General features: G+C 52.2%; 2 protein-coding genes across 2 annotated transcripts; both read right to left on the bottom strand.

Moving 5' to 3' along the window:
• Positions 1-643: 643 nt before the first annotated feature.
• On the bottom strand, positions 644-2,416 carry FVEG_02806 (hypothetical protein; the record flags this gene model as incomplete). The annotated part of the gene is made up of 1 exon (XM_018890303.1): positions 644-2,416. One exon carries the CDS (start codon positions 2,414-2,416, stop codon positions 644-646), a length of 1,773 nt encoding a protein of 590 aa, XP_018746594.1.
• A 657-nt stretch (positions 2,417-3,073) lies between these two features.
• On the bottom strand, positions 3,074-15,393 carry FVEG_15132 (hypothetical protein; the record flags this gene model as incomplete). The annotated part of the gene is made up of 3 exons (XM_018904240.1): positions 3,074-15,150; positions 15,214-15,295; positions 15,367-15,393. 3 exons carry the CDS (start codon positions 15,391-15,393, stop codon positions 3,074-3,076), a joined length of 12,186 nt encoding a protein of 4,061 aa, XP_018746595.1.
• Between the last annotated feature and the right edge of the window lie 743 nt (positions 15,394-16,136).

The following is a 16,136-nucleotide window of genomic DNA, read 5'->3' as shown; positions in this document are numbered from 1 at the left end:
CATGTGACTTCAAGTAGACCACCGAGTTTCATGACTTGATGACTTCATTGATTATCTACCTAGAATCGAGGCAATAGACAAAAAGATTGCACTCGGGCTATTTTGAAATCAAAATGCCACTCTAAAAGTCTGTATCGTAACTTGCCGAACGCATAATACCAAAGTGCTCATGATCATGTCCAATCTATGACCCAACTATCTATACTTATAGTTCTATCATGACGTTTATACTTCTTTGACCAGGACAATCAACTTGCGAGACAGAACACAAGAACTCACAGAAATGTTTCATGCGCCATTTTTGCATGACAGATTTAAAGCCAGTCAAATGCCGGAGCAAGATAGACAGATACGGACTATACTGGACTATACTGGACTATAGGTATTGCTTGGGCTCCTCGATAGGTCATGGCTAAGATAGGTACCAAGGCATGCACAGCCTGTGATTGGCTGTGTAACCCCTTTAGTCAGACTATCCGAGGACTGCCCGAGTCTTTTTAAGTTGTCAACCACAATCATGTCCCCTTTTACACAAAACAGATCTAAATACATGGCCACAGTCAAACGGAAACCCTGCATCTTTTCTCAATCATCGCTGATCTGACCTGACCTGACTTGACCTGACTCCCTCCCTAGGCTCCGCTCAGTTGGTCTTTTGGTGGTCGGCGTGAAGAATAGGGTCGAGCAGCTTCCTGTACTTTTCAAGAAGCATGTAGCGATAGCTCATGTAGATATCGGACAGTCGCTTGCGCTGATCCTTTTCATTCCCTTTCATATGCTGCGCTGCCATCTTGTTATCCTCCGGGAACTCCTCGTTCTTGAGGATCGGGTCGAGGTCCTTGCGAATAGCCTCGACAAGCATGCCACGCCATTGCATGTAGAGCTGTTGGAGACGCTTCAGCTGCTCAGCCGCGTCCCCATCAGCAAGCATCGGAGGATCGCCTTCTAGATCATACCAGTTCTCCCCTTGGCCTTTCTCCTTCTCCGCCCCCTTCTCCTTCTTCGCGTCCTTGGCCTGTACCTCTAGTGACCCAAAGTCCTCCTTGCAGCCATTTTCGCCGTTGCACTTGTAGACCTTGTACTCCTTGGTGATCACGAAAGCGGGCTTCTCTCCCTTCTCAATGACAGAGTGATGATCTTTGCTCTTATCATTCCCTAGCTTCTCCTTGATCTGGTCTCCAACATTTCCATAGAGAGTGTCTTCATACTGCTCAAGTGAGAATTTCTCAGTAGCCTCTTCTTTGGTAGCATCGGTCTTTTTGTCTTCCTTGCCGTAAGACTTTTCGTCCTTGTGTTTGGCGGCTTTGCCCTCCTTCTCCTTCTCCTTCTCCTTCTCATTCTCATTCTTCTTCTCCAGCTTCTGCTTGTTATGCTCCCCGGCATCTTTGGCTTCTGAGCGCTTCTTAGGGTTGTGGCTTGAAGCATGCTTCCCAAAATCCTCTTTGCGAAGAATTTCTTCATGGCTCATGCCCTGTACCTCTCTCGCTGCCTTTTCCCACTGGGCAATCTCAAGCTCCTTCTTGGCGTCAAGCAACCATTTTTCCTGTATGCGTGCATAACGATGAGCTCGATCGCTCACCGACTTGATCTGGTTTAGAACAAGCCGCTTCTCCTCGATGATCTCCTTTACCGACTTGCCCGTCTTCGTTATTTCTTGGGGATTCGCCTTGTCACATGTATTTTTGAAAATTGCGGCATATTGCACAAGTAGCTTTCCCCAACCATGTGCCGCTTTCCACAATCTCTCACTTTTCTTCTCGAGGTACTGCACTTCCATTTCTTTCTCCTTCAGAAGCAAGTCCTTATCCTTCTCGTCTTTGTGGCGACGGAGCAGCTTGGACTCTTTAGCGGAGCCAAAGTCACGATTGGGAGAGTCCCAACCATGGTCGGACCTGTGTGCTTCACCATCCGAATTATGGGCCTGGTGGTGATGAGAGCCTTTGGTGGTGAAGGCAGGGTCGGCTGCAGCGCTTGAAGCTGGTCTGGTCATCGTAACGGTTGTGGTTGTTGTCGTTGCGCGTAGGTTGACAGTCGAAGAAGACGCTGAAACAGTGGTGCTGCCACTTCCGACTTCACCAGAAGAGGGTGCAACAGAAGTGGTGAGAGTAGAAGTCGCAGTGACTACAGCTGGTGGTGCTGATGTTAATCCTGAGGTGACCAACCCAGCTGAGGCTGTCGAGGTAGCAGGTGCCTCGTTGTCACAGGGGCACGCAGCATCGGTGCCGGTAGTAGAGGCTGCTGCTCCAGAAGGGACGGTCCCTTCACCAGGATAGATGGTGGACATTTCAGCGATTACGCTGTTCAGTCTGGTAGAAGCAGATGCCCATGACTTACGGAAGCTGACATAGCTGTCCAGGATGGGAACTGCTGCTAATGGCCCAGCGAGGCCCACTAGAAGAGTGAGATCAAGACGCATCTCGAACGCAAAGACTGATCTGACAAGTTAGGTTGCTGACTTGGTGAGCGTATCAGGTGAAAGGGCTAGCCAGACCCAGCGACAGGACCGGGCGCATCTTATATAGACCGGGAAGATTCTCTCTTTCGACAAACTTCGACAGAGAGTTTTCGAATCAAAAGCCCCTTTTGCAGAGCGTCTGAAGCACTCCGCCACTGATTCTATTCCTCAGTGTTGAAATCGACATCGTGGTGCCCTCACTCAACTGGTGAGGCGTATAGTCGCACCACTCAAACGTTTGTTAAACAAATACAATACCAATATTTCCGCCACGTGCGTTGCCAATACAGCCACAGAATGGCCACAACAAGTCCACACGGCCGTGTTGCAGCCGAGGCCCCTTCAATTCCGTAAAGCCATTTGAAAAGAGGCAGCAGAAATAGCACTTCAATGACGAGCACATATCTTTTTCTCAAGTAAAACGAATCATAAATTGTCGTCAATCTATATGGCAATTATGGCGTGAGAAAACATGTCTGTCGTGCTTCCAGAGAAATCATATCGTCATGTCAACAAACTCAAAAGCCTCCCTTGTCGTCACATATATACGTAAAGCATATCATCGCACTACAAAAACTGAAATGAAGACAATCTGTCCCTTCCCTCGTCCTTGGCAGTTCAAGACTTGCTAAACAGCTTCTTGAACGCACCTTTGATGCCTGATGGCTTTTTATCTTCCTCCCTCATTTGCGCTCTACGTCGTTCTTCGTGGCGTGCTTTGCGTCGAGAGTCCTCTGTATCCATCCGGACGTGTTTGACAGGTCGAGCCTCCTGTTCTCGATCCCTGTCCCTATCTCTCGTCTTGCTCTTCTCCCTGTTTCTCTCCCGTTCCCTGTCCTTGTCTCGAGTTGGCTCAGGGGCAGGCTCCTCACGAGGGCGGCGCGAGGACCGAGGACGTGGCTCATCGGTGGAAGGGCGAGTGCGTCTATGACGTGTCGAGGGCCGTTTAGGTGAGTCCTCCAGCGGGGCCTCCCTCGTTCGTTCCCTGACAGGTTCGGCGATCACAGGCTCCTCACGTGGCGGTGTGGTACTGCCTAGGACACCCTCCGAGTTCTTGACGGCAAAGAACTTCTTTTCAGGCACGGGAGCGGGCGGGATAGGTTCCTCTCGAGGACGCTCCCTGGGCTCTTCATATCGAGGTCTCTCGGAATGGCTATGCCGACGCGAGCGGCGATGTCGTCGATCCGGCTCGGGCTCAGGCTGTGGCTGAAGCTGAGGCTCTGGTTCTGGTTCTTGTTCACTAACAGGCTCTTTACCCTTGCTCTCCTTTTCCTCTCGATATCCTGAGGGTCCACGCCTTGTGCTATCTTCCTCTCGCGCTCGCCGTTCTGCCCTTTCTGCTTTGCGTTTGTCGTGGGCAGCCTGTTCCTCAGGGGTTCGACGTTTGCGGCCAGAGCTTCCAGAACTATTGTCGGCAGAAAAGCCGCTGTCTCGTCGCGGTGTTCTGGGTGGGGTGCCAGGAGGGCCCGATTCGACCGTGTCGGATCGATGGCGTCGATAAGGATGAGTACCAGATGATCGTCGTCTGCGCTCTCGGCCCTCATCCTCCTGGGGTTGGGTACGTGAAGCTGGTTCTTCGGCCCTCCGAGATTCACGTGGCCGCGAGTCCTCGTCTCGGCGATAACCTCTGCTTCTTGGCTCTTCGGGACCGCGAGAGCTCCTGGGTCTGGCGTCAGCCTCACCACGTGAGTCGCGAGCTTGCGCTTCATCTTCTTCACGATGGCGTCGATATCGAGACTCGCCTTCGCGGTGAGACAGTCGGCGGTGGCGGCCCTCGTCTTCCTCTCGAGGTCGATGAGCTCGCCCCTCGTCGTCGCCACGATATCTGCGCTCTCTGTCCTCCTCACCACGACTTCCGCCGGAGCGATTCGAGTGATGAGAATGTCGGCGCCTACGATGTCTATCTCTGTCTCTGTCTCTATCGCTTCGCGACAAGTCAGATTCTCTGCTCCTATCGTCTGCAAACAAGTCAGCATTAGACTTGTGAAGTTCTTCGATCTCATCATCAAAGCTCCTCAAAGAAGGAGAAACAGCTGAAAAATTGTAATCATTGGGCTCTGCATCCATCTGACGTTCCAGGTTAGGAAATCCTCCGTTTCTCTGGTAAATGAAAGGCGAAGGGCTGCCGGGAGGACTGAGGGCCTCTGCAGTAGCATATATGACCACTGCAGCAGCCAGCGTATCCTCAGCACGTCGAATTGATGTCTTTCGTGTACGCCTCAAGGTACGGGCTCGCTGTAGATCAATCATATCTGCATCTGGAATCACGATGCTAGGACTCGGCGATCTCTGGGCATCAGCCTCAACAGCAGAGCCAGCTGAGGGGGCAGCTCGATATGCAGCATTTCGGAGCCCCTCTTCAATTGTGACTGTGGGATGCCTCAGATCGTGCCTCACATGGCCCGTGGACGACTCGCCCTCGGCCTGGAAAGAACGAGATCCGGGGGCCTTTTCACTCCGCACCGCCATCGTTGAAGGATCACCGTGCAACTCCAAGGATTGGTGCGCTAGCGGCGGGCGAACTAGCACCTTGGCCGGTTCGCTTTCAGCACGAGGAGGCTGAGGCCGCTGAACAGGCTTGGTGTCTACTGGGCGGCTCGCGGCAGGGATGAAGATGGGATCCTTAGTGTAGACTTCTGTCACGGGACGAACCCTAAGCGATCTTCGTGGCCGCTGCTGTTGTGTCAGGAATGTCCGAGGCGGCTCCGCGCGAGACAGACGCGCCGATCGTGAAGTAGAGCTAGACCTCTTTGGACTCTCTGGTATAGTAACAACTGCTTTGCCTTTATCACGCGAAGGGATATCAACAACCTTGACAGCCATTTGTTCGGGTCGGACGAGTTCGAGAGGCTTCACCTCGGCGGCTTGCACGGGCTTTGGCTCAGAACCTTGAGTATCATCCGTATCAGGAGTCTTGACTTCGTGCAACATGTGGTCAGACAAGCCTTGATTGGGGCCCTCGGCTGATGGCAAGTGTTGGTCCCGAAGGCCAGCGAATATGCTATGGTCATGATTTCGCTCTTCGTCTTGACTTCTCTCGCTCAAAGCCCTGAATTCATCTTTAACTCCCGTCCTTGCCCCTAATGAAGTTGCATAACTGAGAGCCGGCCGCCCCTGAAACTCATTACCGTGCACTGGTCGACCGCCTTCGGGCTTATTGTCAGGCCATTCAGGGGTTTCAGGAGTGGTGCTTCGAATCCCGATAGTTCCGGCCTCATGAGGCGGCATTCTAGCATTTTTGTCCTGACTTGTTTCTGCTTCGAACGCTGGCTGTTCCACTGCCTCAGGCTGGTGCGGTGCAGAGATTCTGTCGATATCAATGGGGGAAAGTTCTCTCGAGGCAGGTAGGTCACCGTCACTCTCATCATCAGTGGCAGCTGTCGCAGTCGCCTTTTGATTTACTTCGTCATCTGTGGAACTGGTGACAGATCTACTTTCGATTTGAAGTCGATCGTCAGAAGCGGCTGGCAGCTCGACATCCAACACTTTTCCCAAGAATTCGTGCTTATCCTGTAGCTCACTATTTGGGGCTGTATCAGGAGGCTCTAACGTGTTCTCCGAGTCAAGATAGTCGTGGTTTGGCTGGACAGCAGATACAACAGCAGTAGATATTCCGCCGTGTTTCGGTTCATCACCAGTAGCAAAATGGGAATCGTCTTTTCTGGGTACTGTCTGCGGTAAGGACGGTGGTTCAGTTTTGGCTTCGCTCTCTGCCCCATCTGTCTCAGATTCGCTGTCGGCATCAGAGTGTTCAAGCGGTCTATGCGGGAGTGCGGTGCTATCGAGCTGCTCCTCATCGGTAGACCCAGGTGAAGAGGACCTAGTGAGATTGACAGATGATTTGGCTTCAGACGATGCCTCTCTCTGGGCAGTAATAGCTAGCTCTGGAATGGCGGTCTCAGATTCCGGGGGTGGAAGACCATGACGTGGAGAGTTGTGCCGACCAGAAGAAACCACTCTTCTTTGAATATCTGTAGCCATCGACAGTGATGAAGTAGAACCAAAAAGGTCCGGCTCCTCAGCATGGTCTATTGCGCGATCTGGTTTGGGTTTGGGCTGCTCATCAATGACTGCAAGGTTTGGATCTGTAGGCTCAAGCGGCTCGGATGGTTCCTCATCATTAAAAGGCGAGCCACGTCGAGCACCAGTGGTTTGCAACACGGAGCTTGGTTCCAGTTCTGGCGAGTTGGCTTTATGGACGATATGAGTTTGGTCTACATCAGACTCGTCGCCATCATCATTCGTGTCCACGCCCTCGTCATTATCACCAAGAGCAAGCGCATGGGCTCCCATATGTAGGTCCTCTATGGGATCATCTTGGGCTCTCAAGCTCGGTGAGTCGTGCTCTGGTTCGGAATCATTTTCGTCAGAATCAGAGATACCCTCCCTGATGGGATTGGATGAAACCAAGACTGGTGGGATTGGCTGCCTTTCAATGGCAGACTCGTTCAGTTCCCGAACAGATTCAGCCGGCAAACTAATACCAGTTGCTGACTGGGGTTCCGATTTAAGGCTGGCTTCAGAATCATCACCCTCTGACTCATCCTCGGAACCGGAGTCATCAAGATCACTCATCTCTTTGGCAGCATCTTCCAATTTGATAGATTCCGAGTGCAAAGTAGCAGCCGGCTCATCTAGCCTGAGAGAAACCGGCTCTGCCTGAGCTTGTCGATCATGGTGGCCCTCTAGCGAGATTGCCTGGTCGATTGATTTGGGCCTGGAAGCAACACTCCGTTGGTCGACGCTACTGACTTCATCATCTGAATCTTCGTCTGAAGCTATGGCTTTCTGAGAAACATTAACAGGTTGAACGTCCGTTGAAGCAGATGACCGATCTCCAGGTCCAGACTTGAAACCAATAACTTCATCTGGTGAACTGGTGCGTGAGATAGAATCAGAATCTACAAGCTCTCCAATGGTTGTTTCTTCCGTCAGGCCGCGTTTGCTGGGCGGTGTGGCATCGCCCAAGATTATGGCATTCTCTTGAGCTTTAGTGGGCTTGGCTACCTCTGATGGCTCTAATTCTCGGAAGTGACTTGGAGTAGCAAGTTCTTGAATTTGGCCCTCCAAATTCGAAGCATCGTTGCCCACCGATTCAGCCTCTGAAATGTCTGATTCTCCTTCCTCTTCTACTTCTGGCTCTGCACGCGGCATAGCCGTGTCTTGGGTCAAGTCTCGTGACGTTTGCAACACGTTGTCAAAGTCAGTTTCCAGAATTTTGGGCTCTTTAGAAGATGGTTCTGGCTTGAGTATTGGTTGTAGCAGCCCCGAAGATGATTTATCGGTTTCTGCTTCGACGCGGCAGGCAGGTTCATGAGCATCGAGAGGTTCATCGACGGCGGTGTGTGAGGGCACAGGAGTTTCTGAATCCTCATCGGAGATTACCGAAGCTGCCGGGGATGAAGGTGTGCTGCGAGCAACTATGGATGGCAGTTCTGGTTCCATTCTCCTGGATTTCTCATTTTCATCGTGAGCGTCCTGGGCTGGCTTTGAGCGTGGTTCTTCGACATGCGTCTCACTCTCAGTCCCAGGCTGCTGAGGCTGGGGCTCGGCAATCGAAATTGGGTCTTGGGGGCTGATATTTACAGGTCCTTCAGTAGCAAATCCCTGAACGGCGCTCTGTGATTGGCTTGCAAGGTCCTGTTCGTGTGGAGCATGTTGTGCGGAGATTTTAGTGCTGTCATGGGCTTCCGTGGCTAGGGGACTCGCGGCCAGACCGGTATCATCGGTAGCGTTCAGATCAATAGTCGTAGACAGAGCCGTCAGACCTGGCTGAGGCGCATGCCCTTGTCCTGAGATTGACTTCTCTTGGACATCATCTAGAATCGGGGCCTTCGGTTCTAGGGGTGCGGAGTTATCTTCCGCTGCTGCATTGCTCCTTTTTTCGCCCGAGCTAGGCTCTTGTGGCCCTGGCATTGTGGTTTCTGCAAGAGTTTGGTCATTGTGGTCGCCCGGTGCTGCAGCTACTGGTAGCTGGCTCGGGTGGTGAGTGGTTGTTTTGAGTGCTGTATTTTCCTCGCTGTGCGGAATCCCTTGATGGTGCTGGGTATCGTCTGAATCAAACTCCAAAACGCCATTGCCCCCTTCTTCATTCAACTCTGTGAAATCTCCCAAGTGTTGTGCAAAATCAATAGGGGTATCGTGTAATAAACCATGTTCCTCACCTTTTTTAGCCTGTCTCTTGTTACTTGGAATTGGCCCAAGGGTGTCTTTGCTTTCTTCGTCTTCCTTGGCCTTGGCCTCTACCTCGTCTGTGTCCTTGCCTGGCTGGCCGTCCTTCTTTTGTGCTTCGGCAGGAGGCTCATCAGTGGGCTCATTTGGTAATTTGGTCGTGACACCTTCGATTTCCGGGGTCACTTCTTCAGCAGGCCTGGCTTCCTCCTCCGGTGCAAGAGGCTCTTGTGTTTCCGGTTTCGTCTCGTCCTGAGAGACCTTGGAATCGTCAGCTGGCTTGCCATCACTTGGAACGTCATCCCCGGCTGCTGCAGATATTTGTTCTTGGGCCGATGTCTCCTCCGGTGCAGCTGCATCCTCTGGCTTGGGAGGCTCTTCGACAGTTCCACTGTCGGTAATCTGGTTGGTATCTTCCTGCGCATCTGCAGGTGTTGCCTGTTTGGGGTCGTCTTCAGCCACGGCTGCGGCTGCGGGATGTTCTTCTGCTGTTTTGCCATCTTGGTCAGGCTTTTCTTCAGAGGCTGTGGGGTCTTCAAGTTGCTTGTCCTCGACAGGTGTGGCCTCTTCCTCTGGTTTGCTGTCAGCGGTTTCAGAGCCTTTCTCTGGCTCGTCATGAGCTGCCGGTGCCTCCTCGGCCGTTTGATCTTCAGGTACTGCTTGCTCCTCGGCCGGCTTGATCTCACCCTCCGCCCTCGCTTCCGCCTCTGCCTTACTCTCCTGGGAAGAGGATTCTATAACTGGCTCGGTTTCTTGAGATTCATCAACGGCAATAGGCTCCTCCGCTGGCGTCTCCGTAGTGGGCTCTTCTTCCTTAGGTTCGTCACCAGTAGATACTTCCGCAGCCAACTTGGTATCGGAGGGGTCAGCTTTTTCTTCTGCCTTGTCGTCTGAAGTTCCGTTCTCGATCGCTTCCGAAGCCTCCACTGGTTTGTCGTCAGCTGTGAGGGTATCTACAGCTGACGTCTCTCCAGCAGGGTTGGTTTCCTCCTTGGTTCCGTCTTCAGCCTCCGTAGCGCTTGCTCGTGTTTCCTCTTCAGAGGTTTGAGTAAATGTTTCCGTCGCTGATTCTGCAGGTCTATCATCAGGTGCTTCATTCAGTAGATCGGTTGCAGTATCTGAGGACTTGTCCTTTTCGTCAGGGCCAACAACAGCTTCGGATGCCTCCTCAGGATGTTGTCCCTCAACCGTTGCGTTGCTCTCCACTCCGGCCGGCTCAAGCGCCTCAGGCCCTGTCTCTGTTTCCGCTTCCTTCTTGTCAGAAGCTTCAGAGGCCTCCTCCGTTCCGTGGCCGTTTGCAAGTGCTCCTGCAGCTGGTGTTTCTTCAGAGGCCCTGTCTTCTCCTTCTAGTCGATTTGGCACAGTATCATCGGTTGTTCCTGTCTCACCATCTGTGATTTTGATCTCCTCGGGATCTTTCTCGGAGACACTGGTATCATCAGCTGCAGGTTGTGAAGGTTGTGGCGCATCCTGTTCTTTGTCATTCGAAGCAGATTCATCTTGGTCTAGGTTGCCGACGGAGAGTGTTGATTCATTCTCTACCTTCTCGTTTGTACTTGATATCTCTTCAGTCAGGTCGGTCCTCTCTTCAGTAACGTGGTTCTCAGCTACTGGTGGCTCTTCCTTGGAGGTCGAGGTGTTGTCGACTGATGCCGTGTCGTCTTCTGCTGGGAGTGCTGGTTCTCGAGTCTCGGTGTCGTTTTCGTTGGGCGTACTTTCGCTGATGCCCTCTGCCTCTTTAGTAGCTTCGGTGTCACTTGATGATATCTCTTGTGTGACTTCGTTGACGTCTTCCTTTGGAGTAGCCTCTACCTCAAGGCTCTGGGTTTCGTCATTCTCAATGTTGACTGTAGCCTTCGCCTCATCAAAATTGGATACGCTAGGAGCGCTTGAATCCTTATGGTTTTCTTCGGGGTCTCCCTTGGCGTCGGTGTCGTTTGGCGTCTCTAATTCGGGATCTCTATCTGCAGCAGGCTCAGAAGTATCTCCCTCGTGGGGGTTCAGCTCTTCTGACTTTTCTCCTAGAATTTCTACATTGACCTCAGGCACTTCAATCGTTTCATCCGCTGTCTTTGGCGCCTTCTCAGCGACTATATCGGGCGATTCCTTTTCAACATCATCTGTTGGTTTCTCTGCTGGCAGTGGTTCAGTCGCATCACCAGTGGGAGTGTCCGATTCACCGGCTTCCTTGGTAGAGATGTCTAGAACAGGAGATTCATCCTCCGGTTCCGTGACTAGGGGTTCAATGGCTTCTCCTTCGGTCACCACTGGCTTATCCATCTCGACCGGCGCTGGTTCCTGCACAACAGGTTCGGCCACCAAGTCACTTTTCGCATCCTCAGGTGGCTGCGTTGTCACTTCGGGAAGATTAGCACTGCTTTCTGCTTCCTTAGACGCATCTTCAGGCTCGCTTTTTTCCGCCGAGCTGTCGCCTTTCACCTCCGTAACTGCATCTTTAGGCTCAGCGTCCTTTACTGCAGCATTCGTATCAGGACCGACAGTTGATGCAGGTTCAGCAGCCTCTCCTGGATCTTCTGTAGTAGCTTCGGGTTGTTCGTGCCCCTCTTCCCGTGGCTTCGATGACTCTTCCTGGGTCTCCCCAATCTCGCTATCCCTGGACTCAGCTGGGTCCAATTGCCTATCCGGGATATCATCACTGGAGCTTCCGCTTTCTGGTATCACTTCAGCTTGTTCCGTCGTGAGATCAGCAGCAGCAGGCTCACCGCTCTCAGGTTTGTCGGGGTTTTTGTCTTGAGAAGCTTCGGCTGGGGTGGTTTCGGTAACAGGGACGGTTTCAAGCTTCGATTCATCATCAATCAAATTGTTCTCGGTCTTTCCACCATTCCTGCTCTCTGTGTCCGAAGCATCGAGTTCTTTATTGCTTGAATCGTCTGCAGGTGCGTCTTTTGTGGGCTCAGCACCAAGTTCGACTTTTTGCGGCTCCTCCTTTGTAGAGGCATCTTCAGCATCCTGCGAGCTCATAGAGCCGGTTTCTACATCACTTCCTGTCTTTTCGGTCGTGTCGATAGCCTCCTCACTCTTTACTGTAGGCTCCGTTGTGGTTTCCGGGGTAGCGCCACTTGTGGTTGCAACGACAGTTGCCTCAGTCTTATTGGCCGTTTCCTCTCCAGAATCCGCCGGCTTCACAATCTCGGTTTCACCGCTGCCTTCTGTCTCGATAGTTTCATGATTTGCCTCTGGATCATCGGCAGGGATAAGCTCAGCGGGTACCGAGTCTTCTGGAGAGGCTTCAGGTTCAGTCTCGGTCTCGGGAGCAACTTCGTGAGATTCGGTGGGAGATTCAACTTCAGCTTTGCTGACAGTTTCGGGCTCAGTAACAACGTCGAACCCAGGCTCTGCAGACGACTCAGGCTTTACATCCTCCTCAGTCGCAGCCTCATTCAAAGATCCGACTTCTGCTTCGACGGATTCATCTTTGGCAGCAGCAGACTCAACATCAGGCTCGGGTTCAGGCTGGGGTGTTGCGACGCCACTTTTCCCGCCCTTCTTCTTCTTGTTTGCGGTCGTGGCAGTTGTGTCTTCAATAGCGGTGGCATCTTCTGTCGGCTTTGTTGCCTCGGAGGCCCCTTCTTTGGATATTTCCTCCTTGGGCGGTTCATCCTGAGTGATTTCTGCTTCAAGCCCAAGTGTTTCAGATGGCTTGGCATCAGTCGCCTGGTCCTCTTCACAAGGCTTGTCTTCTGGTACTGAAGTTTCCTTGTCATTCGGCGAGGCAAATTCCGTCTCAGGGGACGATTCATTACCGCCAGGGGATTCCTCCGTATCGACAGGAATAGTTGGATCTTCCGTTTCAACAGGCTTATCATCGACACCAATAGCTGTTGTTGCATCTGTGCCTTCCTTATCGCCAGGTGCTGTTTCCTCTGACTTGAGAGGCTCCTTGTTATCTCCAGCGTCCTCCGGCGATAGTGTTTTCTCGGGAATAGATTCGCCCTTCTCGTCCGCAACAGCCTCGCTCCCCCTTTCGGTTACTGGATCTTCAGCTGGGGTTTCTTCCGCTACAGCATCGACTCCTGCATCTACAGGACTTGTGTCTCCTAGATAGTCTTCTGATTCGGCGGTCGGTTTGGTTGCAGCGGCTGCAGTTTCATCTCCAGCAGAAGCATCGGATTCCAAAGCTGCTACGGGAGTGGTACCTTCATTCCCGTCTGTGGCGTTATGGTCGCTAGAATCGCTTATTGCCCCAGAAGTCTCAGCTGCTTCTGCAGTCTTACTACCCTCGTCAGCGTTGGCAGCTTCAGGGGCAGCCTCTTCCGTGGGCAGCGCAGGAGTAGAGTCTGGGTTTGGTCTCTCCTCTTCGGCTGAAGCTTCCCCTGTGCGCTTCAGCTCAGAATCTGAGGGCGGAAGAGGAAGTGAAGACGATATCTCGTTTGCAGGCTGAGGCTCAACCTCAGGTTGTAAGCATTGGTCTTCTGCTGGAATTTCGCTAGTTGGCTTTGCTTCAGGCTTTGAGTCTCCTTCAGTTGTGGGTTCTTTAGCAGGTGCCAGATCTTCGGAAGAGGAGGATGTGTCTTCTGCAGGTCCAGGTTCTATTTCGGATTCCGCAACTTTTTCTTCTGCCGGGCTCTCATCTGTGTGCTTTGAGTTCTGCTCAGGATTCGCTTCTTCTACTTGGATCTCTTCCGTGAGCTTTGGTTCTTCGGCTAAACCTTCGACTACAGGATTTGCTTCTTCCTCTGCAGACTTGACTTCGTCTATAGCCTTCACCTCTTCTGTTGAAGTTTCCTCTTTAGGCTTTAGATCTTCCACATAAGCTTGGTCCGCAGGCTTGGCTTCTTCTGTTGAGATTTCCTCTGTCGTTTTTGGGTCTTCCACTGGGGCACCATCGGTAGGCTTTGCTTCCTCCGTTGAGGTAACTTCTTCTGTAGACTTGACTTTTTCTGTTGAGGTTTCTTCTGTTGGTTGTGGATCTTCCACCGAAGCTTCGTCTGGAGGCTTTACTTCCTCTGCGGGGGAAGCCTCTTCTGCAGACTTCGCTTCTGCTGTCGAGGTTTCTTCTATTGGCGTTGGCTCACTGACTTGTGTTTCTTCTGTAGGGTTCGAATCCTCCGCAGAAGCTTCACCTTTAGGCTTCACTTCTTCTGCTGGAGCAACCTCTCCTGCAGTCTTCGCATCCTCGGAAGGCTCAGGCTCCTCTCCAGAATTCGCTCCTTGAACCATCGTCACCTCTTCTAGGGAGGAAGGGGTCTCATCAGCAATGTTGGGATCAACTCCAAGTTCAGCGTCCTTGTTCTTCTCGGCCGGATCAACTGTCCTACTTCTCTTCCCTTCTTCATCGTCCCCTATGGCTTTTGGTGAGTCAGGCGTATCGTCCTTGGCATTGTTCGCATCTTTCGATGAATGTGAGTGCTTGGACTTGTGATGATGAGATTTTTCGGCTTTCGCAGCTGCCTTCTTCTTCTCCTCTCTCTCCTTCTTTTCTTTCTCCTTCTTCTTCTTCTTCTGACTCTTGTTCAGAGACTTTGTTTCGGTAGCAGCTGTAGGCTTGTCATCACCATCGCCATCCTTCTCTGGCGCCCCGGATTTTTCTGGCTCAACTGAGGTTTGGTCCTTAGCTGGAGACTCTTCACCGGGAGGAGCCTCCTCTGTTCCAGGTACTCCCTCTGTGGAGGGCGTTTCCTCAGTCACCAGAAACTCTTTCTTGGAGGGATCCGTTACAGGAGAGTCTTCTGTAGCCTTCTCCGCTAGTGTGGGCTCTTCGGGAGCTTCCTTTGGCGCAGGTTCATGTTCTTTGATTAATGCTTCGCCTGCCATTGGGGCATCATCCTTTGGTGTCTCAATCGAAAGGTCTTTTGACTCGGGGATATCGACTGCGGACTTCTCACCCGAGATGCCTTCTTCGCTTGCCGGTTCATCATTTGATATATCGTCGGCGGGGCCTTCTGGTTGGGGCGCCTCTCCCTCTTCTTTGAGTGCGCCTTCTTGAGCAGGGGCTTCTTCTTTGACGGGCGTCTCTTCAGCCTCAGCAGCTGATGTTTCATTGGAAGGGGGAACCTCCTCAGGGGATGTTTGTTCCCTGGGTGACTCCTCCTTCTTTGACGCCATATCTTCTGCTGTTGTCTCTGTCTCGACAACTTCTTCTTCTTCCGCAGTTGGTGAGTCTTTGTTATTGGCCGTGTCCTGTGTTCCAGTCAATCCAGGTGCTTCAGTCTCCTCCTTTGCTTCCTCCTCTACCTTCCCCGCCTCCTTGCTCTCCTCGGCAGTTGGAGGTGGGGGAGCTGGCACAGGAGGAGGAACTGGAAGAGACTTTGACTCCTTTTCCTTCTTCTTGCTCTTCTTGCTCTTCTTCTTCTTGCTGGACGTTGCGGCTGCTGGGGATTCATCATCTGCTGGCGCTGGAGCTGCTGGAGGGTCTGGTGCTGGAGGTGGCACAAAGGCAGCTTCTGCAACTGCAGCGGCCTTCTCTTCTTGCCTTTTCAACTTCTTCCTGTCTTTCTTTGAAAGTGGCTGTGATGGTGTAGGTGCTGTAGGCACTCTCATTAGTGATTGTTGTGTGTATCCGCCTGTAGGTGATTTAGTACAGAAGGGTCAAGGAAAGGAAACGAATGGCAATAAGCCCAGCTCACCTTCATATTCATCCTTTCCAGGATCATCCTCCGCATCTGAAAATTCGGGTCTGGAGAATTGGACATTTGAGAAATCGGAGAACTGTACATGCCCCCAATCAATTTGTGTCCTACTACCAGGGTAATAGTTGTAGCCGTAGCTGTAACTCATACTTTCTCTACCTTGTCCGCACCTGACATTACGAAAAGATCTCAATGACAAAAATCCGGGGAGCAACTCTATTATCTTGCTTCTTGCAGCACGCCAGTCAGGCGATCGGGTAGCTGCAGTAATGCCACCAAGTATTAGATTTCTCGAGGCCCTGAAGTTGTTAAGCCTCCTACCTACCTTAGTACCTAGGAAGTATGGGTCGGGGGGGTATCATGCGGCGCACTGCAGGGCGCGACAGCTCAGCAACAGAAAAAAAAACAAGTATGGCGGATAACGTCTATTGGATGGCACCAGAAAACAGAAGGGTTGTGAGCTCAGTAACTTTGATTTGCGAAATGCAAGCCTCGGATCATAACGGGCGAACGGGTGGGAGGTCCGGAGAGGTCATTCACGAGAGGTAACTATTCTTGAGGCGAACGATGGATGGGTCCATTTCCCTCAGGACAGGACTGCTAGAGAAAAAAGCATGCAGGCCTGACAAAGCCCAGTTTGATTGCCCAGTCCCCTGCTTGCGATGGGCCACAGGCACCCAAAATCCCAAGGATTACAGCGAGTGCTGCATCGTGCCCATGCGCAATTGGCCCATGCAGAGCCAGCGCTGGCTGGCGCCACGTCGCTGGGGCGGTTGGGTAGGTAGGTTGGGTTCCATGGGCGTACGGACGCAGGTAGGTACTATATGTATCGGTGCAGTAACTAAGGCGAGCCTAACGGGGCGGGCCATCAGAGCACTCGACGAGGTTGAACAGAGCAATGATGCATTGATTTGACCTAC

Source organism: Fusarium verticillioides, chromosome 5 (assembly GCF_000149555.1).
Source record: "Fusarium verticillioides 7600 chromosome 5, whole genome shotgun sequence".
NCBI lineage: Eukaryota > Fungi > Ascomycota > Sordariomycetes > Hypocreales > Nectriaceae > Fusarium > Fusarium verticillioides.
The sequence above is the reverse complement of the archived record's forward strand: the minus strand, read 5'-3'. Positions and strand labels throughout refer to the sequence as shown.